At 38.1% G+C, this 24571-nt stretch overlaps 1 protein-coding gene across 2 annotated transcripts in view; it reads left to right on the plus strand.

Moving 5' to 3' along the window:
• Nucleotides 1-24571, plus strand: part of HHAT (hedgehog acyltransferase) — a 145961-nt gene that overhangs the window by 15181 nt on the left and 106209 nt on the right. For both annotated transcript variants that reach the window (XM_083856828.1, XM_083856829.1), the window contains 2 exons: nucleotides 2575-2725; nucleotides 17966-18001. In XM_083856828.1, the coding sequence (XP_083712954.1) occupies nucleotides 2575-2725; nucleotides 17966-18001 (187 nt within the window). The remainder of the gene's footprint in view (nucleotides 1-2574; nucleotides 2726-17965; nucleotides 18002-24571) is intronic.

The raw sequence follows: 24571 nt of genomic DNA on the forward strand, positions 1-24571 counted from the left end.
CAGTAATCTAATGTGGAGCTAATTGGCTAGTATCCAAATTGTGCTTCTGATTGTTTGTTTTCCTCTGGGGAAAAGTGTTATTGAATACTCAATGCCTGCTTCCCTGAAGTAAAACAACATAAGCTTCATGTCTCAGTATTTTGTCCTAACATCAATTTTTATCTTGGATGGCACAACTGTTTCTTATTGTATGTGTGGATTATGATATCAAAACTAAAAATGTTGGATTCTTGTAGCAAAATACTGGCTGTGTGTTGGTCAGCAGGAGTTTGCATTTTATGTTATTAGTGTCAGAATTTCACTCTAGGCTGTTATACAATAATCAGGGATCTGTGCTGGGGCCAGTTCTGCTCAATATCTTTATTGATTACATGGATGAGGGTATTGAGTCTTTCATTAGTAAATTTGCAGATGACACTAAGCTGGGAGTGTGTGTCAATCTATTAGGAGGGAGAAGGGCTCTGCAGAGAGACTTGGAATGGTTGGATGGATGGGCAAAGTCCTATAGGATGAAGTTTAAAAGTCCAAGTGCTGAGTCCTGCATTTTGGCCACAATAACCCCCGTTACAGGCTAGGGATGGTGTGGCTGGACAGTGCCCAGCAGAAAGGGACCTGGGGGTTCTGGTGACAGCAGCTGAACATGAGCCAGCAGAGTGCCCAGGTGGCCAAGAAGGCTGATGGCATCCTGGCCTGGATCAGGAATGGTGTGGCCAGCAAGAGCAGGAAGGTCATTCTTCCCCTGTACTGGGCACTGGTGAGGCCACACCTCGAGTGCTGTGTCCAGTTCTGGGCCCTCAGTTTGGGGAGGACTTTGAGACACTTGAACGTGTCCAGAGGAGGCAACAAGGCTGATGAAGGGCTTGGAAAACAAGCCATATGAGGAATGACTGAGGGAGCTGGGGTTGTTTAGCCTGGAGAAAAGGAGACTCAGAGTTGACCTTATCACTCTCTACAACTTCCTGAAAGGCAGTTTTAGTCAGGTGAGGGTTTGTCTCTTTCTCCAGGCAGCAACTGACAGAATGAGAGGACACAGCCTCAGGCTGCATCAAGGGAAATATGTATTGGATATTAGGAAAAAGTTTTTTATGGAAGGAGTGATAAAGTACTGGAATGACCTGCCCAGGGAGGTGGTGGAGTCACATCCCTGGATGTGTTTAAAACATGACTGGATATGACACTCAGTGCCATGGTTTAGTTGATGTGTTAGGACTGGGTTGGACTCAATGATCTGAAGGTCTCTTCCAACCTAGTCATCAGTAGATGAATTTTTAATGCTTACCTTTTGGTTGTCATCCATATTATACTCATTAGTCAGCAGAATGCAGTAGGGATGTTCCTTTCCTCCTAAAAAAAAAAAGGTTACTTAAATGTTCAGAGTTGTACTTCTGCAGTCAGATTAAAAACTGTCTCCAAGGAAAGTCTGCTGGAAGGCTTTAAAATTGTGTTGAATTTCTAAAGTCCTTCAGTTAAGTTAGGTAATATAATTGAGCAAAAGCAGAGCACTAGAATAGAAGGAGATATATCAATTTTATTTTATAATTTTTTTCTCTATTGAAGTATAATTTTAGTTTCCCTTCTTTTTCTTTGTGGTAAGGTTTTCCATATGTCAACTGTCAGATGGAGAGGTTCACCAAAGTCATTGGGTCCTTCAGGAGTGACTTCACCAGTTTCTGTAAAAGTATTGGCCTCTGCTTATTACTGTATTTTTACTTACTGGTCAATACTGCTTTGTTCAACAGAAAACATGTAGGCTATTAGTAGGAATCATCTTCCTACTGATGATTCTTCCTTCCTGTAATGCATTCTAAGGTTGTTACTTGCATTAATAATAGTAATAATGAGAATATGTATGATTTTCATCTCAGATCTGTGTAAGATGCTGGAGTTTGTGTCATGACCTGAGGCTGTGAGCAAGCACATTGACAAAAATTCTCCTTTGGAAATAAGGCAGCTACAGCACCTTAGGGAGACCTTTGTGGGTTTAAAAACTGAAATATGCTTTAAGCATTATGCCAAGTGGAGTTTCAGTTTTCTATGCCTTGGATGCAGCAGAGGGTATTTTCTGGGCACTCAAATAATCTGACAGGACATGGAATGTTTGTAGGGAAGTCAGGATAAGGTGCAGCTATGACCATTGTTTATGGCTATTCTGGAGCAACAGGTGTAGAGTGGTTGGTTGGGGTTTTTTTGCAAGGATAAATTTACTGTCCCTGTGATAAATGTTCATTGTTTATATTGGTTTATTTTGATTTTTAGCCAACGTAAGTCAGGTGGCGTATTTTTCATAGCGATCAACACCCATAGTCCAGAGATTTTTGAGAGTGGAACTACAGATGCATATTTGTGCCTTCATGCTGGAATGATGGTACCATTTTGTATGTGTGCCTGGTATCATAGGTGTATGGGCTTGTGTGCTGTGTCTCTGCAAAGAGACAAATGATGTGTGTCCCATCAAGCAATGGTGCTTGCCTTAGTTCTTGGAATAATTGGTGTTTGGAGGTAATCAGTATTAACAGGTTTTTAAAATGTTTCAGGACTTGTTTAAGGTATGTTTTGTTGCTTTTTTTCTTTTAGGTGGCCTGGCTTTAGCTCAAGTACTTTTCTTTTATGTGAAATATCTGGTTCTGTATGGTGTTCCTGGCCTCCTCCTTCAAATGGATGGACTCAAACCTCCAGCTCTGCCTTGCTGTGTGAGCCTGATGCACAGTTTCACTAAAATGTGGAGGTTAGTCCTTGTTGCTTTTCAGGCAGTTTATTGCTGATACATGGCAGTCAGTAAGAGCACGCATGTGTGTTCGTGCTCACATACACATTTGCTTTCCCATCCTTGTGCTTTTTCTCTCACCCCCATTATTCATCTTTAGTGCTTTTGAAATGGACTCCAACTTGATGGTTACTTTTTCCCACTGTGGAGGGATAAGGGCCAGTACCCATTTAAGCATTTTCATCCTTTTAATTACTAGAGTTAGACTCAGCCTACCTAGTTAATACAGCAATTATTTTTTCCAGTTATCTATTAAATGATTTTTTTTTCAGTCTGGGTCTAAATCCCACATTTCAGCTTGAAATTCTTCCAGAGATTGACAATAAATGCTTGATTAATCACATGAGGAAAGCAGTAGTTGAAATATTTTAACACGTAGAGTCATATGGTAGAGGAAGTCTTGAATGTGTTAAAAGTACTATCAAAATGGTACTTGTTTACAAAGTAGGATGAATTTTTGGATCTGCTTTTCTTTTAAGGGAGTTTCAGCACAATATTTCTTCAAAAACCTATTAATTTTGTATCTTATGTTCTTTAAATCAGTGTTCACTGAAATTTTTTTTTGCTGAAAACTGTCTCCCAGGTGGATTCTGCTTAATGTTTACCTTCTGTGTAAGGGTGGATTCACTTGACTTCTCTCCTCCCTTGTTAGCCTCTGCACTATCCAATATTCCTTCAGGCTTGTGGGATTCTGTGCCCCAGACTTCTAAAAACACTCCCCTAATGATTTAGACTTGTCAGTCTTTTAGTGCAGAGGCTTCTCTCCTGTTGTGCTGAGCCTGTCAGAACAGTGCTTACTCCATCTTGTCTCTGACTGCTTTGTAATATGAACAAAGCTTTTAATTTTAGTCATAAAAACATTGGGCCTGCTGTTATCAGAGTTTTATTGGATGAGATTTTAATTTTGTTTTCAGCTTGCAGCTAGTTGTAACAAGAAGGCTTTATAGCTTATAGTAGCTGGCAAGTGTAGATCTGAAGTATTCAAAGAAATGCAGCAGGAAAAGAGTGCAGAGATCACATGAATTATTAAGAACTATTTGAGCTACTAACAACTGCTTTGGTTTAAATGCTCTTTCAGAGTTTGTGCTGAACTTATGACCTCCAGAGTTAATATAGAAATCTGTCATTTTTACCAGGCACTCTCATGAGAACAGCACCTCTTGGCCTGCTGGCCCTTGTAGGCAGAGCTGCAAACAGCAGCAGTTTTTCCCCTTTGTCAGTTCTTATTCCAGGGAATCTGTGTATTGCACTGGAGGTGCCAAGTGAAAGTGAACTTCAGCACAAACCCTAATGACACTGCTGTGCCAAGTAGTTGTAACAGGCCATGAAAAGCACTCTGCACCTGCAAATGTGTGTGGTGTATCACAGTAAAAAAAATTGGGCATTCCTTGAAAATTCATAACTGTTGTACGAAAATTGAAACTAGTATCTAAGTAGAAAACTTTTCTTTATAGAAGGAAAAGGTGTCAGGTACTGATATTTATCTTTTGCCCAATAATTTAATTTATATCAAGCATTCATTGCCAGAAGTAATGAAATTGTTTCACAGATGGAATTTGTTTGATTTGAATGTTGAAAAAAAGTCAGTTAATATATACCTGACTTGATTTCATGCTCTCAAAGCTCTTTAGTAGTAGATTTTTCTGTAGCTGCTGTATTATGGGTCATTCTCAACTATCTAAGGAGCTTTGTGAATGCCCTGAATTATGATGTCCTTATACAGTTAACCTCTTCAAACACTCTACCCAGAAGCTTTCAGTCTAATGTGGTGCATTGGTATGTTGTATAGGAATGTTGTGTTAGAAATAGGAATGGCCTTTGTTTCTGACTGTGTGACTGAACAGGACAGAAGGTTTGCAAATTATGAGTTTAGCATAAAACAAATGAAGAAAGGAGAAAGTAAGGCTCATGTTGTGAAGCCTTATTAACCACGACACTGTTATTCTAAATGCATTTTGATTTGCAGTTTGTGAATACAAGACTTTAACAGGAATGATCCTGACAACTTTATCAACTTTATCATTATTAATAAGTTTAAATATTAATAATGCCATGTTTAGTTTTAAGCTGGTAGAGTGAGATTTGTACCAGACTGTTTTCATTGAGTGGTAGTCTGGTAAAGCTTATTAAAGACTTCTTAGGGCCAGGTTGGGAAATGGAGTGGATTGGAATGATCCAGATGACGCCACTCTTACCTTCTGTTTGGCATCAGGGACACTGGTCAGAAAAAAAGTGCTTGTGTATGTTTGGCTTACTCTTCCTCTTCTTGCTGGTACCCACTTGAGAATACTGCCAGAAACATGTTGGCTGGATTTTCCAAGGCCCAGTGTTACTGTTTTTGACTCAAAGCTTTTAGCAGTGCACATTTTGAAGGAGAGAAGGTAGCCTGGAAAGAAAGACAACATGAATGTCACAATGTAAGGAATGCAAATATGCTTCTAAGGAGCCTTACACCACCACCTGGTGTCCTTTGAGCATAACAGCAAAACTTTTGATCCAATCTCTCCAGACCAGTGTCATTTCTAGTCAGTACACGCTGACATAATTCACTGTGGTTCAGCATGTGGAAGAGCTTTCAGACAGGAAGGTAAGAAAGATACCACAGTGTCTCTAAAGTTGCCTTAAGTTTCTCTAGAGCTGAAAAGCAAAGCAGGTGTTAAAAAAACAAATCAAGTAGTCTGCCTCTCTATGGTACTAAACAATAAACCAAATTGTGTCCATTCAAACTTAAAAATAAAAGACTTTAATTAAAAAAGTTATCAAGCCTATGACAGGTTCTCCCTAATTCGCATTTAATCAGAACAATCTCTAGAGTTAAAAAATTATCAATCTTGTTTTCTGTCTCAAGACAAATACAGGTGTTGAATGTGTTACCCTGGTTTCATTTTACCAGGATATCATTAGCTTGCTAAATATGCAGCTGCATAGCTAATAAATGCATGATAAATACACTGCTATTCAAAAGCTTTATTATAGCTGTGAAAAAGAGTCCTGATTTCCTGAGAGGATGGCAGTTCAGTGGCACGCAATCTTAGTTTTTAATGTCTGCTTTACCTTAAGCCATGATGAATTAAAACTTAGGTTTTGTTACCAAGGTTAAAATCAAGGTAATGAATTGTGGGAGAGAACCAATGTTGTCTGACACTTGTGCTTTTAAAGAATTAGTCAAGGCTGTTGATTGTCACACAATTTCCCAGGTGGAGAGGGTGAATTGTGGAGTGCAACTAGAAGTTGTGCTACTGCTGAAACTTGCAAATTGAAACTTCAATATGGAAAAAATATCCTAGTGAATGAGTAATGGTTTGGAAACTACAGAAACAAAAGATAGTACATAACTAAATCCTATGTCAGGTTTGACATATTGGTAAATTATCTTGGCAATGTGTTCCACAGAGGAACTTGTGAGTTTGTAAATTAGAACAACAGTTAGCTCAGCTGAGGTTCATGGAAAAACAATCATGCTTCCATTTTTTTTTTTTTTTTTTTTATTTTTTTAAATACTGTTACAGAGTGTGACTCTGCAACAAAAATGTTTGACACATTAGTTAGGTATATTTTGCCATGGAACAGCATGTGGGAACAGCATGACATAAACCCCACAGTTACTTCTGGTCATAGACTGATTTGACATGTGTAGAAGCACAATACCTTGATGATGTTCCGGGGGCCTGGAGCACTTTGCTTATGCAGATGGTTTGAGAGAGTTGGGTTCAGCCTGGAGGAGTGAAGGCTCCAGGGAAACCTCATTGCAGCCTTCCAGTTCCTAAAGGGGGCTTATACGAAAGAGGGAGAGAGACCTTTTTATGCAGGCAAATAGTAATAGACAGGGGCAAATGTTCTTAAAGTGAAAAAGGAGAGGTTTAGATTAGATTCGAAAAATCAATTCTTTAGTTAGATGGTGGTGAGGCAGTGGAATATGTTTTCCAGAGAAGTTGTGGATGCCCTATCCCTGGAAGTGTTCAAGGCCAGACTGGATGGAGTCCTGATCAACCTGGTCTAGTGAGAGGTGTCCCTACATGTCAGGGGCATTGAAACTAGATTATCTTTAAAGGTCCCTTACAACCCAAACAATTCTGTGATTCCATGACTTCTTCTGTGTCTTTCCACCTTGAAATCTTGTCATTCTCAAGTATCCCAAAATAGTTTGGAGACAAGTGTGTTGGGGATGAATTGTGCTAAAACTTAATGCATGTTTAATGTAGGTTAGTCTCAGCAAGAGGCTTTTCAAGAAGGCAGGCAGAAGTAGCATATGAAATGTAGATTTCAGTGTAAACAGTAGAATTTATCTGGAATAAAAAATAAATTTTTCTTTTATCTAGAATAAAGAAAATGAAGTTGAAGAATGCTGCCAGAGGAAAATAAAAAAATGCAGTGATAAAGGTCAGATAGTTTCCACCTACCATGCTTTAAGTTCTGGATTCTACTCTGTATTAACACCCTGATTCTTGACAGACAAGAGTCTGACATAAGGCAGCCCCCGATTTTCTTGCATGCTTAAGGGATGAACTAGGAGGGCTGTATTTTGCATGTACAGACACACACATTTCTATATGAACAAGTTAAATTTATGCCAGTGATGTTTTAGTGACATCCAAAAATGGCATCTCGGTTATGATTTGCAAGAAATTGCCTGCCATTTAGTTTAGTTTACTGGCCTTGTTACTGCTAAAGATTATTTGCCTGACATGAAAAAAAGTGGTCTTTGTGCAAGTTCTCTTCAAATTATGGATTACAGTTTGCTTTGAGCTTATCACATTCTTGGCTCTACAGATAAAAATATAAGTTTATTTGCATTTGTTTCTTCTCCATTCTTTTTGCCTACTTTTACTGTTGATCATGAAACTTTCCTCCTTCTGGAAACAAATCCTTATATGTCTGTCAAAAAGGACATTGCCAGCTTTCTTTTTTCCATTTGGTTTGGACTTTACTGGGAAAAGACAAGTGTGGCACTCATGTTATGTGTGAGTGTGAGCACAAGAGATCACTGTGACCACATGCAATAATTCTGGAATGATGAATAGCCTGCAAAAACTTACTGTCTTTTATTTCTGGCTTAAACTCTTGATAGTATTGTTCAATTGCCTATTAGTTTATGGTGAGGACTGAAATAGATATTTAAGGAAAGAAAATGGACTTCCTGACCTCTAGAGGTAATTACTTGAGTGCATTTTCATCTTTATAGTCTCAAACAGTTTGACACGTACCTTTTGTTCTTTGGGCTTCTGATTTTTAGTAGTGGAATAAATAATCTTGGAAATTAGCTTGTTAAGCATATCAAGACAAGAAAGATGCTGGAAGGCTTTGTAAAACACTATTAAGAACACTTAAATAAGACAAGAAGTGCAGTTTCTGTCAGTGCTTGACTTGGAAAGCTTGCCTCCTTAAATTCCCCAATAGCCCAAGTTTGGCACAAGTTAACACAAACGTAATCGTGTGTAACAATGGCAACTGTAGATCTGTGTAGTCAGGATGACATTCCTGCCTCTGGGCTCAGAGTAATGTACCTTTGTGAAATAGTGAAAGGTTCACTCTTTCTGTTTGGGTCTTGTAGTGCTCTTTTGTTTTGGCGTTTCTGGATAGGCTGATGGATGGTCTGAAATAGGAGATAGCAGATTTTCTCCCTAAATTTCTCCTTCCTATGAGTTTAGTTCTCTGATTACATGTTTGCAGTAACAGCAGAGTGCTGTTGTGCAACCTATCATTTGGAGGTAATTGCAGGGCAAAAAGGAAGGATGATAGTTTAAATTTCTTTACATGGCAGATATCCTCAGGAATAGTTAAGTTACCAGGTCTTGAAAAATTTGCATGAGGGAAGGAGAGGCAGGCAGTGAAAAGAAACTCCACATCTCCATGGCAGATGGAAGGATTCAGCATGAACCACCCAAGGCCTGGTAGAAATTTGAATGGTGTATCCAGATCCGTGGCTCACACCTGCCTCCTACCCTTCTGTAGAAGGGGTTGCAGCAGCTGCTTTCCAAAGCTGTAGGACCTCCTGTGAGGGTCTATGCCTGAGGAGAGGGTCTGTCTGAGGATTAGAGCCAGGGGTGCTAGACAAGACTACTTGTACTATGACCAGAGAATCTCATTTTCAGTGCTATGAATGGCCTACCAGTGAGCTTCAAGAGGATCAGGTATTTTCCAGGTGATTTGTTTTGTATCTGTCCTACAGTTCTAGGCAGCTGCATTTTTGAAAGCACTCTACTCCATATTTGTGATGGGAAGTACTGAGCAGCTGGAACTGAGAGGCAAGAAAAGGAAGGACATGGTTATGCATATTTTCCTTTCCTCTAGAGTTTAGGATTGTCTCTTCTGGTATATTTTTACCCTTTGATATTTTCAAAGAAGGAAGTTGTCCAGTATGTTGTACACAGTGTATCAGGCTGAATAAATATCTTTTAATTACCTAGCTTCTCACTGGTTTTAGACTTAAATGTTAATGCTGCAATGTTTCTATTCCAAAATCAAAAGGCATCTTTTCCCTGCTGTTCTGGAGGTGATATTTTAAATATGAAAAAGGATTATTTAAAAGCATGTTTGGACTAAATACAGTTATGCCCACAGTGTTGAAACAGCCTAGTGTTTGTGAGTAAAGGAGAATTTTATTGCAAGTTAAGATAATTGCCAAAGAAGCCCATGTCTGCAGACTTAAACACTTTGAAGTCATAGGATTAGGTTTCCTATCTTCCTATCTGTACAAGTGCACTGGATCAGATCCCAAAACAGTAAAAATACCATGTATAAGACCAGTTGTGTCACAGAAAGCTTGTGTGCCTAGAGAGGTAGGTGGTGTGCTTTAAAACACTTAAGGAATATTAAGCTTTCACTCTTGAGAAGATTTTAACATGGTCTTTGAGGATGCTGAGTATGAATCTTGAAAAGTGCTCTTCTTCCTTCTGTTCATACATAAAGTTGAATGTAAGGCAGGTCTCCCTGTATGTCCTTGCCCTCTACAACTCCTGTGGTATTCCAAAGCAGAATGATTTGGTGTTAAATACACAGTCACAGTGTGGACTGAGAGCTGGAGTTGAGGAAAGCTCTCCCTAGGCAGTGAAGTTAGAAGTAACCTCAAAATACTGCATCTGCTTGCCAATATCTGAATGCTTCTATTTCTTGCCAAAACCTTGGCTGTTTCATTGCAGGATTAGTGCATATCTTTAATTGTGGAATAACTTGTTTAAAAGTTTATAAATAAGTCTCCCTGATTTACTGTAATTTTTGTTAACTGGGGTGATGCTTGAAGCTGAGTATTGATCTGTGATATTTCCATCTAAGATGTCACCTCAATATATGAAAGTTCTGGCCTGGTTAGCCGTTCTCTCTCTCACTGATGGAGACAAAAGATTTAACTGCTTTTGATGCCAGCTAAATTGGTGCATGTTGCAGTTACCTACTGTACTGTACAATTCAATTTTCTGGTAATATCAAAGCTTTGAAAGGCTCCTTAAATCTCTTCAATAGAGAAAAAAGATCTGGAGTGTACTCTGGAGTGTACAAAGTGCAGTAATAAGGCACCCTAATCCTTCTTGGGTCTAAATTACATAATTATTGGGAATTTGTTTGTGTAATGACTGCATTGTCACTGTAATTTGAAATTGCTGGGATTTTTAGCAATCAAGCTAAGCCCACCTACTGCTCTTCACCTGTGAAACCCATTGCTCACTGTATTTGATATGAGCTCTGTGTAGATACAAACTATTACTGCTGCTCACATTTGGCAGGCAGTGCTCTGCTTGCTCACAACTACTGTAGAAAATGAGTAATGGCTGTTAATAAACTTGTTTGCTCTGTTTGCAGTAAGGAGAGAGATCTCACAGTAATTGGACAATCACGCTGCAGTGCAGGAGCCTTACATGACAAAGGCTGAGGGAGAACTTTCCCTGTGGGAGTTTGCCACTAATGGGCATTAGGTTTCATCCACTCTCCATGAGCTACCATAAGCTTTTGAAGAATTGTGGAAGGTATAAAATTAAAGTAATATTTCTTCTGAAGTGTTGCAGGAGAGATTAATGGAATACAAATGAGACTTCTCGTTTTAAAAAAAGTGTTTGCTGAGCTGAATCACCAAGATCCGGTGATTAGATATCTGAGAAACAGAACCAATTTATTATTTTAAAGCCTCCCAAGTAGGCAGACTTGTGTGTAATTCACATAAACACTGACAATGGCTGATGCCTGCTGCATGTTCTGCTTCTCTTTCTGTCCAGGAGATTACAGGGGTAAAGAGGAGTCACTGCCTAAAATCATTAAATCTTTCCTCAGGCTTTCTGATATAATACAAGTTCTGCATTTAAACTGAAGTAAGACAACAAAACATATTATGTCATGAGTTCAGTTTGTAGGCTGGAGGCCACTGGCATTGTGAAGTGTTTTTCTGTGGTCCTCAAAAGAGCTTTCTCCTTGTTGTTGGTGTCTTATTGTAGTTTATTTTTACTATGCAGATCTCCAGCCTGAGTTCCCAGCTAGTAACTGAAACTGTGCAGATGAAACTTTGAGACTTACTAATAGTTTCTACTTGGATGTGAGAGTGTGTCTAACAAAATGCACACTGAGGTTGGACTGTATCCTGCATTATAGAGACTGTCTGGAGTTAGTCCAGGTATATTTCCGCTTCCCTTGAAATCAGTGAGGGTTTTGTGCTGATTTTGTTGGTGTCAGGATTTCACTATGGATTTCCACCATTCTCATGGGTACAGGATGCCCTAGCTTCTCCCTGTGATGCTATGCAGTAAATACTTCCCAAATAAAATGTTTAGGGCTTTACCTTAAAGTCATCACACATTTACAGAGGACTGTTTCTGTGAAGTAAAGTGAATGTCGGTGCATTTGCCATATTGGTGTCACAGAGCACATAGAGCACTGAGCAGGAACCTCTGTGTGATGGCATCCAGCACAGGCACAACACAGTGGCAGCTTTGGTTATTCTAATAATGAAGGAAAACCAAAAGGCAAGTTGGTATACTGGTGAGTCATTCCAGGAGGAAACACCACAGAGATTCAAAGTGTTTTATCTAAGCATGAAGTGTTAAAATTCCAGTGTCCTTAAGCAAGTGTCAGAGAATGATATCTTCATGTATACACAAGTTCTGCTTATTATTGCTGTAACAAGAAATTATTTGTCAAAGATATGATATAAAAGCATTTGACAGTCTTCTTATTTTCTCTTTCAAATAGCATAGATTTTTATTTTTACTCTAAGGTGCATTTTTACATTGAAATAAAAGCAAACTGCTGCTAGTTTACTGCATTGCAGATGGTTAAAGTCAAAGCTTGCAAACAGAAGAGTCCATTGAAGCTTGAGATCTAGGCTTAGCGAGTTCTTAAGATCTTCATGTTTACAAGAACACTGAATTCACTTAAACAGGAATTTTATCATGGGATTGAGATATGATTTGGGTTTTTTTCTATGTTGCCTGGTAAGAATGGAGATGTATAGGAAATGATAGGATTTGCTGGAATGGTAGGAATGCCAGAAGAGCTCCATGTATGCATTTGTTCCCAATTTCACTACCATATCAGTGGGCAGACTAAAATCTGTATGTGGGTGGAATTCACCAAGTGTCTTGCACAAATTGAAAGGCTAATCTCAAAAATGAGAGCTCCAAAAACATCCTTGTATATGGCAAAAGAGTCCCCAGAAAAGTGTTAAAATGTGACTTTAAACGCTCAGTGTCCAGAAGTCTATTCTATAGTTTAGGTAATCAATAAATCCAAACAGACTTTTGTATTGATCTAGGTTATATTTTTCATCAGGCATCTCTGTCTTCATTTTAAAAACTAATTCTGCTACACAATGTTCACAGTTTAAGTGAATATTTTCAGTTTGGTTACTGTGTTTATCTCTCCTGCAAAATCTTCTGTGACAATTTAATTGTTGTTTTTCTATTTGAAGTTGTGCATCAGCTTTCTAAATAGTGTATTCAAGTACAAAGGCAGTTATGTTATTTAAAGGAAGAATTGTGCTGCTTGTCACTGGAGAAACAAGTTTTAGGTAAAGCACCTTCATAGCAAACTTGCAGAAAACTGAATGAATACAAGCCATGGACAGGCAAAAGTCTCTCTTAGAAATATAGATGACTTTTCCAGATGTTTATTTAATAATGAAGATGATGGTGAATCAATTGGTAGCAGTCACTGCTTGAAAAATACTTAATCTGTTTGGTAGGCTGTACCCCCTCCAGGGGATTTGCTTTAGCAGAGTTTTATAGCTCATTGAGACATTAAATAATAGCACTTACAAAACCTGCCTATAGACTTTAGTATCTACTTTCCTGGTAGTAATCTGACTCTTCAGACAAGACACAAAAATGCTTTCAGATTCACATTGCACAGTTGTAATTATTTGAAATTTGGAAGCACTCATCTTTAAGGCATTGTGTGCTGGGGAGGTTGCCACAGGCAGCATTGGAAAAAAAAAACATGAGCAGATACAGGAGAACCCAGAAAAGTAATTCTGGGGAAAAAAAGTGAATTCCTTTTACGGAGTCTTTTGGGCATCCCTGATGTAAGGGATTCCTTGAGAAAGAGGGACAATGAAGCAACTTGAGTGCTGTGTCAGTGAAGGCAGCTGACATTTAGACTCCCTAGTCTCCAGTGCAAAATATTCTGGTGTGGGAGAGACTCTTGGTCAGCAGCTCACTGGCTAAATGCCACATTTATTTGCAAAGACAGCTAATGGAAGTTCTGGTCTTGCAAACACTTCTGCAGTTAAATGCCCTACTCTGAGGATAAGGGAATGAGTTTGATTTTCTAGTGTCAAGTTTAGCCACATTTTAAAAGAAAGGGTGAAGAACTGTTGTTGAAACATTGCAGCACCTAAAATGCTTTTTTAAAGAGATGTTGAATACCCAGGGTACCAAAGGTATAATATAACCCACTTCTTGGATTTCATCACTGCCATAGATGGCAACCAGGCTGATTTGAAGAGATTTAAGTGCAGTTACATTGTTTGCTCCACCAAAGTCCCGTCCTGCTTATAGAAATTACACCATTCCTTTCTGCATTCAGAACTGTTTATGTTCAGTGGCAACATGACTGTTTTTAAGGTGTCTGGGATATTTCTGTCTACAATGCAATGCAGTCTCTGGGTACACAGTGTCACATTTGCCTGTCTCCATGTACATCTTTCTGAAATCCATGGTTAGCTAAATACTTCCCAGATTATGCTGCACATTGCCTGATTTGCTGTACTTTGTTTTCTGGAATAGTGTGCAGCTCAGCAGTCCTGGGGGGAACTGACAGAAAATAAAGCTGTACTGGTTTCTCTTCAGCACATGGCTTAAAAATATAGATGTACAAAATCAGAGTTGGGCAACTGAAATTATTGCAATTGGTTTCATAAAATATGGCTCTAGTAGCTGGCTTAATTTTATGTTGGTTCTTGTAATCTTGGCATGTACTCAGTATTTACATTTTTTTTATATCATCGTAAATCCTTGGGAACAATCAGACCTTGTGAGATCAGGGTCCTTTAGTCACCATACTGGAATTGTGAATTGTAGTCTCTAACACAGCCAATAAGTAACAGTTTTCATCTAGGCAATCTGAGGGGTCAAGTCCTTAAATACCACATGCTGGCATAACTGGATTGAATATAAAACTCTGTACTAGAGGCTCATGCAATTTCTCTTTTGAGGAACCAGCATTTAGACTTCAGTTAAGGCACAGCTTTGTGGGAACTGGGATTGAAAACAATCCTCTGGATGCTATGTGCTTACAATTTTAAAATTTTTCCTCCATCATCTTTGTTCTGAATAAAAATTTGAAGACAGGTTGTTGCGTAATGCATTTAGCTTTCAGAGCAGAAATTGCATGTCTGAAATAATTTTGAAACCTCTGCCTGCAATTGTACACCTTTCTCCTGCAGGTACATTTTCAACGATTGTATTTTGGAAAGGGTCTTTGTTGGTTTAGTGTTTGTATATTATTGGTCACCACTCTGCAGTTGATATACTGGGAAAACGTAAGTTTGATTATGAAGGATTGTGTGTGTAATGTTTTGTTGAATTGTATTAAACTAGAGCTTCCATGCTTAAGAAAAGCATGAAAGTTGTTTAAGAACTGTGATCCAAAACTGCCCTTCAGAGGAGCAGAATTAGGAATGTTTTTATGAAGAAAATACCTGTTAAATTGTCTGTACTGTCTCTAATGATTATGAAATTGAGGTTAGACATATCTCCCCTTTATTGTTCCTTTGACTAGTTAAGATTTTACTTTGTTCTAAGACCATTGCTTTTTTGATAAACTAGATTTTATGCATTTCTCCAAAATTTGAAACACTATATAGCTATTGACATTTGAGCAGTGTAGAGAATTTAACTGATAGATATTTTTTTACTCATGTAAATTGCTGAGAATATCCTTTCTCTTGTTATTTTAGATTTTAATTTAAATGTTTATTTTGAAAAATTACGCTCATTATAGGATTTCTGAAACTTACATAACTGAGGCACTCTAAATTGCAAGAACCACCAGCTAAATCCTGTATTTTGCAGGGAACTTCTGGATTTAACAAGCTGTGTGAAGTCTTTTACCCCTTTTTAACATTTCCATATGAGAATGGAGGTATTCCTTGCATCTGCTAGATCTGCTTCCATTGCTGCTTCACTGTATTTTTACTTTACTTGTCGACTTACTTGCAGTATGTACTTAAACATGAACAAGAATAGTCAAAAGTCTATGTGGTAGTGTTTTGTCAAAACCAGCCTTCCATAATGCTTTCTTTCAGTGTTTGTGCTTTGCACAATATTTCTATTCATTATGCCAGGTGTATGTAGGCAATATCCATAGCCTTAGGTAATGCAACCATTTCTCCCATTTACAATTTGAACTTGTTCAGCCTTGATAGTCTTGCTTTTGGAACTAATCAATGATACTGTCTTGAAGTGTCTTTAAGATCTATCTGCACACTCAGATAATGCTGTATAATATCAAAATTCTGTTGGTCATAGTGTAGTTGTATCTTAAAGGACTGCTTACATTGTTTAGAATTCAGGATCTTGAGTAGACTGTTGAAATGTATCAACACATAATCAAACCTAGGAACAATGGGCTCTGTCTATGTATGCTGAATTATATCTAGTGAGGCTCTGATAATTTTTCCTTCTTGTTTTTTTTTTAATTCTAATAAATTGGTTTTATGCATGTTTATTTTTAATACTTACAAAAAATACTTCCACAAAATATCCAATAGCTAAAGCCTCTATGAAGTAAACTTACAAAACTTTTCTAATAGTAAGTGCTTTAGATATATGTTTTATATAAATATAGATGCTTTAAAAATAATGTTTTGGAGAGAGTGAAAAATGAGGCAAAGATGGCATGTCATGGCATCTACAGCAAACTACCTTGTTTTCCCTTCCGGTCTGAACCCACTCTGCCTCAGCTTTGTCCACCCTAATCTCCTTCAGCTCTGATATCTCAAGTTAGCAGGACCATTCTCTTTTCATGCTTTTGGTAAGCCAAGTCCTTTGGCTTTTGGCTCAGTGTCAAAAGTAGTGATATTTTTATGTTCCACATCCCTGTCCACAAGAGGCTGTGTGTGTGTGTCCCATCAGAGACTGTAGCAGATTTGGTGATTGCCATGGAGAACAGCTGGGAGAACTTGAAAAGGTCAGCCTGGCTGAAGATGTGCAAGGTGGCTGTTTCACATACAGCTCTCTCCTGAAACTCTGCAAGTTTCTTTGTCTCCCTGTCCCAGCACAAACATTGAGTGTTTGGTCCTAGGAAGAAAAGGTTTGCAGAGTTAAAAGTACAAACTGTGTCCAGCTCCAATACAGAAAACTGTCTGTACAACACAGAATATTTTAATGAAGAGAGGGAGACAAAATGCAATACATATCCAAGTAGGAGAAATGCAGAAAGATAACTGGATGCACTTCATGCAGTTTAATTGCACAGAAATGTGACAATAATATCAAAGGTGGAATGATTTCAGGAAAGAGTTGTGAAGAATACAGATTTAATGATGACCAGGTATGTGTTTCTGGCAGGATGTTTTTCTGTTACAAGGCAGCTTTTCAGTGAGAACTTTGTTGCTCTCCTCTCTACCCTGCTGAACAAGTGGACTTCCTTTTCCTGTTAATTCTTAATTCCTGGGATTTCTGCAGCTCTTTATCTGTCTGCTGTTATGAGGATGCCATTAACTATCTCATGATTTCTCATGTTCTTTCAGTTAGAAAGCAGCACACAGAAAGCAGTACTGTTCAAATAAAACTGTGTTGTACTCAAAAAGACCAATTAGTTTTTTTGGAACAGAATGCTCAAGAGCTTAGTATATGCCAAAATGTTTTTTCTGTATGTGAAATATAAGCCCAATCCAGAGCAAGTCCAGTACTGGGAATAAGACACTTGCAGTTTCCACCTGTGCCACTGCACACAGTTAATCTGGGGTTATATGGATAGTCCCATAAGGCTGGCACATACTTCAGATACAAGGTAAATGTCTCAAATCAGCAGATACCTTCCTGTAGTGTCAAGGATTTGCTAGTACATTGTTCATGACCTTGGTTCTCCTGAGTTATCTTAGGAATGGAGGAACCAGAAAAGGGGAAGAAATGCTGACAGCTACTGTCAATGTATGTTGTAAGGGCTGAAGATTTCCAACATGGTTCTTGTAATTTAATGTGATCCAACTTGTACTTACTGTCAGAAGTCCTCAAAGTGAGTTTGCTTACTTATGTGAGTGGAACACAATTGTAAGGTCTGCTTCTTGGAAATTCTGCATTTGAAGGGAAAATAAGGGGATTTTTTGATTATTCTTTATCATGGAGAGAATTCACAGCAGTCCTTTGCATTTTAGTGCAGTACAGAGCAGAAAAGGGGAGATTACACAGGAGCTTTGCACAGAGGATCTACTTGCATATGACAGAGAATGTGCTGGTGACCAGGATGCTTACATTATTTCCAGTAACAGTATATACATGTTTTATGTTTTATGTGTGTTATAATACTCTGAATGTTAATACTTTGTTGAATAAATACTCCAATAAGAGATTTGTGAGCTTTATAACATGCACCTAAATCTTTTCATATGATGATCATCTTAAATTTCATGTGTCATCACAGAAAGGAAATTGTGTGTTACACTTTTGCTCTTTGCTTTATCAGTTCTTTATCTTTATATTTAGTATTATTGTTTTGAGACATAGTGTTTGTACAATACTCAACAGAGTAGTAATTTTTAATTTTTTTTTTTTCTTACAGAAGTTTTGATGTTGGGCTGCATCGCTTTCTGGTCAGGTAAGCTTTTGTCTTCTGCTGATTTTTTAGTATGAAAAATTTTAACTATTTGTCTTGGCTATCTACCTAATGTCACTTTCTAATGAACTTCTTCAGGAAAACATGATTCAGGAAATTTCAGTGGCTGTGAAAATCTTTTTCTTGTATTGAAGAACAGCTTTTAAAAACTCTTTTTTTATTGATAACTCTAGTACCTTCATATTTTGTAAAAAGGGCTTGAATTTTATAGAAAATTTGGAGTGTGGAGGGGAGTCTTATATTCTCAACAGAAAAACCAATTTATTCAATGCGTGCAATGGACTATGTTCTGAAGATGAATAAAGAAAGTGGAATAATTGTTTGAGTGCTTTGGTTGATGGTATTTAGAGGGATGAAGCAATTAAAGCAGGGCACTTGAGCAAGAAAAGGGAGGTTAATGCATTTGAATTCTATGCTGAGAAACTGTTTTTGCTGTTTAGAGTTTTTTGTGTGGGCAGTCATGGATGTTCACCAAGAATGTGTTTGCCTTCATTTTTAATAAAATACCTATTACCATCTACTGATCTTTACAAAGAAGTGTAGTGTGTACCCTGAAAGATTAATTTTTCTGTGGTATTTGGGCACTTAGAGAATGAATTCTGTCAGTTATTTTATCTACTGAGATGTTTATTGGTGAAGAACTCTACCTTGGAAGAATGAATCCAGTATGTATGAGCCAGAGTATATTTGGGTCCCACCATAAGGATTGGGTGGTGTCAGCCTTTCCTTGAGTTGGCTTTGCTGCTGAACTCTTTATTTTAGGCTACTTTGTCATATTTCCTGGATAAAGACTATCTAAAGCTTCACACAGGAGTCCCTGTAGCTTTGATGCAGTGGTTTTTGGCACCAGATATGAGATCATACAAGCCTAGGTCACAAGGAACATTGGGTTTGTTTTAAGGTTGCACAGGCTAGCTCACTTCTTATAACCTTTGAGCTGTAGACTTTGTAAAGTTAGGGCCATTTTTTTAATCTCTTTCTGTGTAACATCACAATGTTTAACAGATGGCTCCCTTCATTAAAGGCATAGTGTCAATATTACTGAATGCACTTGGGTTTTAGAGTTCTTGGACAACTCAATATATAGTTCTGGTATCAGTTCTACAAAATTGATTACATCTATATTTTGATGAGCAGATTTTGTTTGTAAATAATTGTGTAAGAAATTGAAATCATACTGAGACATGATTTTAAAGATGCTACTTTATAAAAGAAATACTGTGTCCAAGAAGGTGGTCTGGAAATGTGTACAACTACTTAACCAAGAGTAGAATCATAGTAAGCATTGATGTACTAAGTTTGAGCTTGTCGTAATGCTTCTGCCATGAAGTATTTTAATTTGCTTCATACAAGGACTGTAATAAGATATTGTTCTCTCATACAGCATTGCTTTACATCCCAAGAGGAGGTGCAGTATTTGAGTTGCATGTTTGTGTGATGCTGGACTGCAAATAGCTATGGAATTGGCATGAGGTGAATGTCATCTTTGACTAATGTATGATTTTTCCAAAGCCAGCTGTGTCCTGTGCAATTCCTCTTCTAACTTCAGCTTAGTCATTTTCAGCCTGTTACCTACCTGTGTTAACTACATCATCTGCTTTCTCTGTAGATGTACTGATGAGGAGAATTTTTTTCTTCTATTGTACCAGAATGAGTTTTGCTTGGTGTTTCTTTAACTTTAAAAAAAAATTTTAAAAATTCCTTTTAATAGGTGACTTTGGAGTAGGAAACAGACTTAGTGTTAATATCTTCTGTTGGTCTGTCTTGGGAATTTTAGAAAGCTACTGCCTTTTTTTGCCTAGACAGTCTCTGATGAGAACTTGCAGTTCATCTCCTGTGTTCATACAACCCCGTCATAAATATTATATTCTCCTCTTCACAGTTTTCATTTACATTTGAAATAAACCAGTAGAAAGACAAAACATCAACCCAAACAAACCTGAGTTGCAAGAAGCATTGAAAGTCTATGAGGTAGTATTTGAAATGCAAAAGAGATGATATTGTTTTAAGTATGACTCAACCCTGCCATGGAACAGGGAACCCAGTATGACACTTGCAAATACTAAGTATAAGGACAACAAAACTAAAAATAGTCTCTGCTAAAAGGACGATCTGTCTAATTAAGTGCTGATAAAGGAACTAGGACTGTATGTACTAGCCTGGTGTACACAGTCAGTGGCTTCCCCAAGTGAAGCATGACACAAAGTATTACAGGGAATTACAACTACACAGGGTTTTTTCTGTGTTCTTAGTAAAAAAATATTAGAAAATAATTTCTGTCTACCTATCTATGTCTTAAAGATGTTATCAGAAGCACAGATGAGGATAGCTTGGAAAAGTTTAAAAATCTCATATTTTCAAATGAACTATGGATAGGTACCTATTATACTGTAATGGCTAATAATGTGTTGTTTACTGACTTAGACTGAGCTGGATTCTGGGACTAGATTTTTAGTTACTGCTTGCCAGCTGAAATCAAGTGGTGTCTTGGAATATGTATTTTTGAAAGTAAAGTGCAATTGAGTATGTGGGGATCTGGGTTTTGAACATTTGTTAGCTATACTGTTATATTTGAAGCAGGCATCCTGAAAACTCACCAGGGAAGGATTAGTACTTATGTGATAGCTTGGGTTTGGTAGTAGTAATGCAAAATATACTACTATATTTGGCAGGTTATTTTCCTCATGTTTTCACACAATGATATGAAAGAACCTATTTGCTACTATTTTAGGATTACTAAAATTATCAATCATGTATTTAAGTCACATAAACAAATGTAGTAATATTTTCCCAATGTGACTGCAGGAAAAACAACCCTTTTTCTCCTAAATCAGAGCATTCTCAGAATGGAGCAATAGGTGTATTTTAAGAGTTAAAATATATAGAAATAGCCTTTAGCCTAGCAGTTCAGAGGAGAAAGAGAGGCTGTTGCTTTTTGCTCACTGAAGCTATTTTATCTAGGCATTTCATCCAGTGCTGAGAACAGGGCATTGGATGACATAAAATTGTGAATTTGTGGGAGTATTTACAGTCCTGATGCCAAACAGTGCTTCCTTTAGGACAGCACTGATGAGGACAGTGGGGAAGAATGACAGTTCCTGCAGGCATGATTCTTTTGAAAAATCACTATGCTTTCACTTCTGTTGTGCCTTTGAAAAAGTGTGAATCATACTCATTTCAGTACAGATCTGGCTTTGAAGAGAGCTGCAGGACCATGCACCCCCAGTGTCTCCAAAAGCCATCCATCTGTTAGCAGTGCTCTCAGCTCACCCCATGGTTTGCAATTACTTTAGCTTGTGTAGAGTTGCAGGTTATTTAGGTTAGCTTAGTCCTGAGTGCAAAAGTAGTCTGGATATAAAACTTGGAAATCACCCACTTTTTTAGTTTTCTCAGGTAAAGCATGGCATAGTTTACCTTTAGGATCAAAATCTACTGTGTGGTGACTTCTAATGTTTTTTAGTTAGGAAAAGAACACTTCTGTGTAAGGGCAGGATGATCCTGTGGTTAAAGAGGGGACTATTGTTCTAAGGTATGATTATGAAAGAAAAAAATGGAAAAATCTGTTTGTCATCTGGCTCAACTCCTGTGTGAGTTTGCTGTAGGATCCCATGGGATTCCACATCTTCAAGCTGTCCCAAGCCAAAGAAGTCAATTCTCCTGCTTAAAAAGAAACCCAAGCAGATCTTTTTATCACTGTATTGAAAAAAAAAAAAAAAAAAACCCAAAAAGAAACCAACCCAAACATGAAAACAACTGACCAAAAAACCCCAACACACCCCAAAATTTCTACAATAACAAGTCCCAAACTTCTGAGTTTCCCCTTTCCCTTTAATGCACACTGGTCTTGGAAAGTCAACATACACTGCAGCAGTTCTCTAACTCCATTGCTGGGTAAGCTCAGTGGTGATCCTTGGCTCCAACAGCTGGACACAGATTCTCTGTGAGGTTCAGTGTAACATGTGGCCTTCTCTTGGGAACCAAATACTGCTGCTAATGCTATTCTGTCCCTGCTGCTCTTTTGAATGTAGCTGCCCATAAAATATCATTGATCATCTAACATGTTCTAGCTGGGATAGACAGCACAGTCTAATGAGATTCTGCTTTTCTCCAGCAGTGTTGATAAAGTATGTGGGTAGACAGCTCTACCTTTGAAAATGCTAGTTATCCCAGGGATGCATTCTCCCTTCTTTGTTTTGTCAAGAAATTTGACTTTTTGGTTCACTCTGTGTCCTGAATACCTAGTAAGCCTCAAAGCATACACAGCAGCCATTGAATCATACAATAGTTTTTGTTCTAAGGGGCCGTTAAGGATTGCCTAGCGCATCCTACCCTGGAGTGAGTAGGTACAGCCTCCACTAGGTCAAGTTGCTCAGGGCCCTGTCCAACTTGACCTCAAATATTTCCAGGCATGAGGCATCTACTGCCTCTCAGCAACTTGTTCCAGTGTTTCATCATCCTCATTGTGATAAAAAATTTCTTCTTTCCATCTGTTTGAATCTACCCTCCTTTAGCTTGAAGCCATTGTCCAGTTCTAGTAGGTTCTATTCAACAATCTGTTCCCAACTTTCTTGTAAGCCCCCTTTAAATCTTGAAGGGTTGCAGTAAGGTCTTTCTAGAGCCTTCTCTAAGCTGAAGAGTCCCAATTCTCACAACAGTGCGTGCCCAAGCTGTCTTCTGAAGCAAACCACAATGTTTTCCCAAGAACAAAAACCTGTGTGTGGTGCTGGGGGTCCTTCACACCAATAGGCCACTTGTTTCTGATAGGTAGTGTGGATTACAAGTACATCAACTTTGTCTTCCTGTGCCACCACCTCGTAGTTCCTTAGTATTTACTCTTGGAACTCCTCTTTTAAGGATGACATTTTAGTTGGCCTTTTGTCTTAAAATATGGCCACAGTGCTGCACTTACCTTCCTTCAGACACCTTGAAGACAACGTGGTGCCCTGTAGAACAGTTTCTGCTTGTATGGATTTGGCTGGTCTATTCCAAATAAGGTTGATCCTAACCAATTTTGCTAAATCTTTGTTCTGCTTTCCTTGGAAGTCCTGGATGACTAGCTGGAGCAGATATATTTGACTTTTTTGTGTACCTGTGTCAATGGGAGATGTACTGAATAAAAAAAATACTCCTTTTTTTTTTTTTTTTTTTTTTTGACTATAACCTGTGGTATGTCTCTGAAAATTTTGTGTATCTGTCTCAGTTTTCTCATTTGGATCAGTGTTTGCACAATAGTATTGAGTAAGCAGAAATATGTCTGGATGAAGGGAAACAATTTATATCTATCTGTAATCATCAAAGTCCTGTAGACAGTAAAACCTGCCAATGATGAAAGTGATGCACTGCATCATTCCACTTAAATCTACTGATAGGTTTCCTGGGGAAGGATCCAGGAATGCTGATGATTTGTTTGTCATGTGCAGCTAGGACCACTGGGTGTAGAATGTGTGTAACTGCTGTACTTGAATTCTCTTTTGGGTTAATCCCTACCTAGCCTTTAAGCAAAGCAAGGAGACTTGCAGGCTATGAGACTCTAGTAAGTATTCCCTAGTCTTAAAATCCTGGATCTTTGTATGCCTCTGGAACAGTGCAGATAAAACCAGTGGAGATAGCAGAAGCAGTATTTTCAGTCAAGAGTGTCAAGCTGTGATACAAGATTCTGGAGCAGACCAAGACAGAAATGGGCCGTTTCCAGGTTGTGTTACAAAAACATCCCCTTGGAAAAGAAAGACCACTGAAATAATGCCTCCTTAGCCAAGGCCCTAATAGGAACAAAATGTGATTCTTCCCATCTTTGCAAATATTGTGATGTAGATGTGGTGTGATGTGCTGGAGAGAGCTTTTGTCAAGACTTACTTGAAATTTTCTGATTGTTAGCATATATTAAACCTAAATATGTAGTCTTGTTGGTAATGAACAGAACTGTAATAATCAGTAGATATGACTGAATTGGCTTCATGTCTAATTTATACGTCATTTTAAGGTTAAAGCATTTATTTCATTGCTGTGAAGAAGTAGTGATATTAGCTTAGAGAATTCTTTCTTACTTTCAATATGGGGCCTTAGGGTTTCTGCAAAAATAATTTTAAAGTTTTAAAGCAGAAGAGAATAGCAGCTAATCCATCCATAGAGACCTCTGCACGGAGAAGTTGAAAAATATAGCTCTTTTTATAAAATACTGCAGTTGCATCCAGCTGCATTGCAGACTCCTGTGAGCTCTGCTTTCAGATGCACTGGAAGTTTTGCAATGTGTGCTGTTGTTTGTAATTTTTGACTGGGTCAGCACTGGTCTAAAATGTGTTCCTGTTGAAAGCAGTGATAAGAGCAAAGTGATATTAATAAAAAGAAAACAAAAAACCTCAGTAAAAACCAACAAGCTGGATAGTGCTTGGAATCTTCTAAAATGTTCCAATTTTCGACCAACATGACCATGCTAAAAGTCTATAATGGAACTCCTGTGGATTGCATTGGAAGGCTCTGTGACTGTTCTCCTGTTTGTGTGTTGAGCTCAAGTGTGAACTCTACAAGTGACCGTGATGTGTAAAATCAGTTGAG

This window comes from Zosterops lateralis (assembly GCF_965231275.1).
Source record: "Zosterops lateralis genome assembly, chromosome: 3".
Lineage (NCBI taxonomy): Eukaryota > Metazoa > Chordata > Aves > Passeriformes > Zosteropidae > Zosterops > Zosterops lateralis.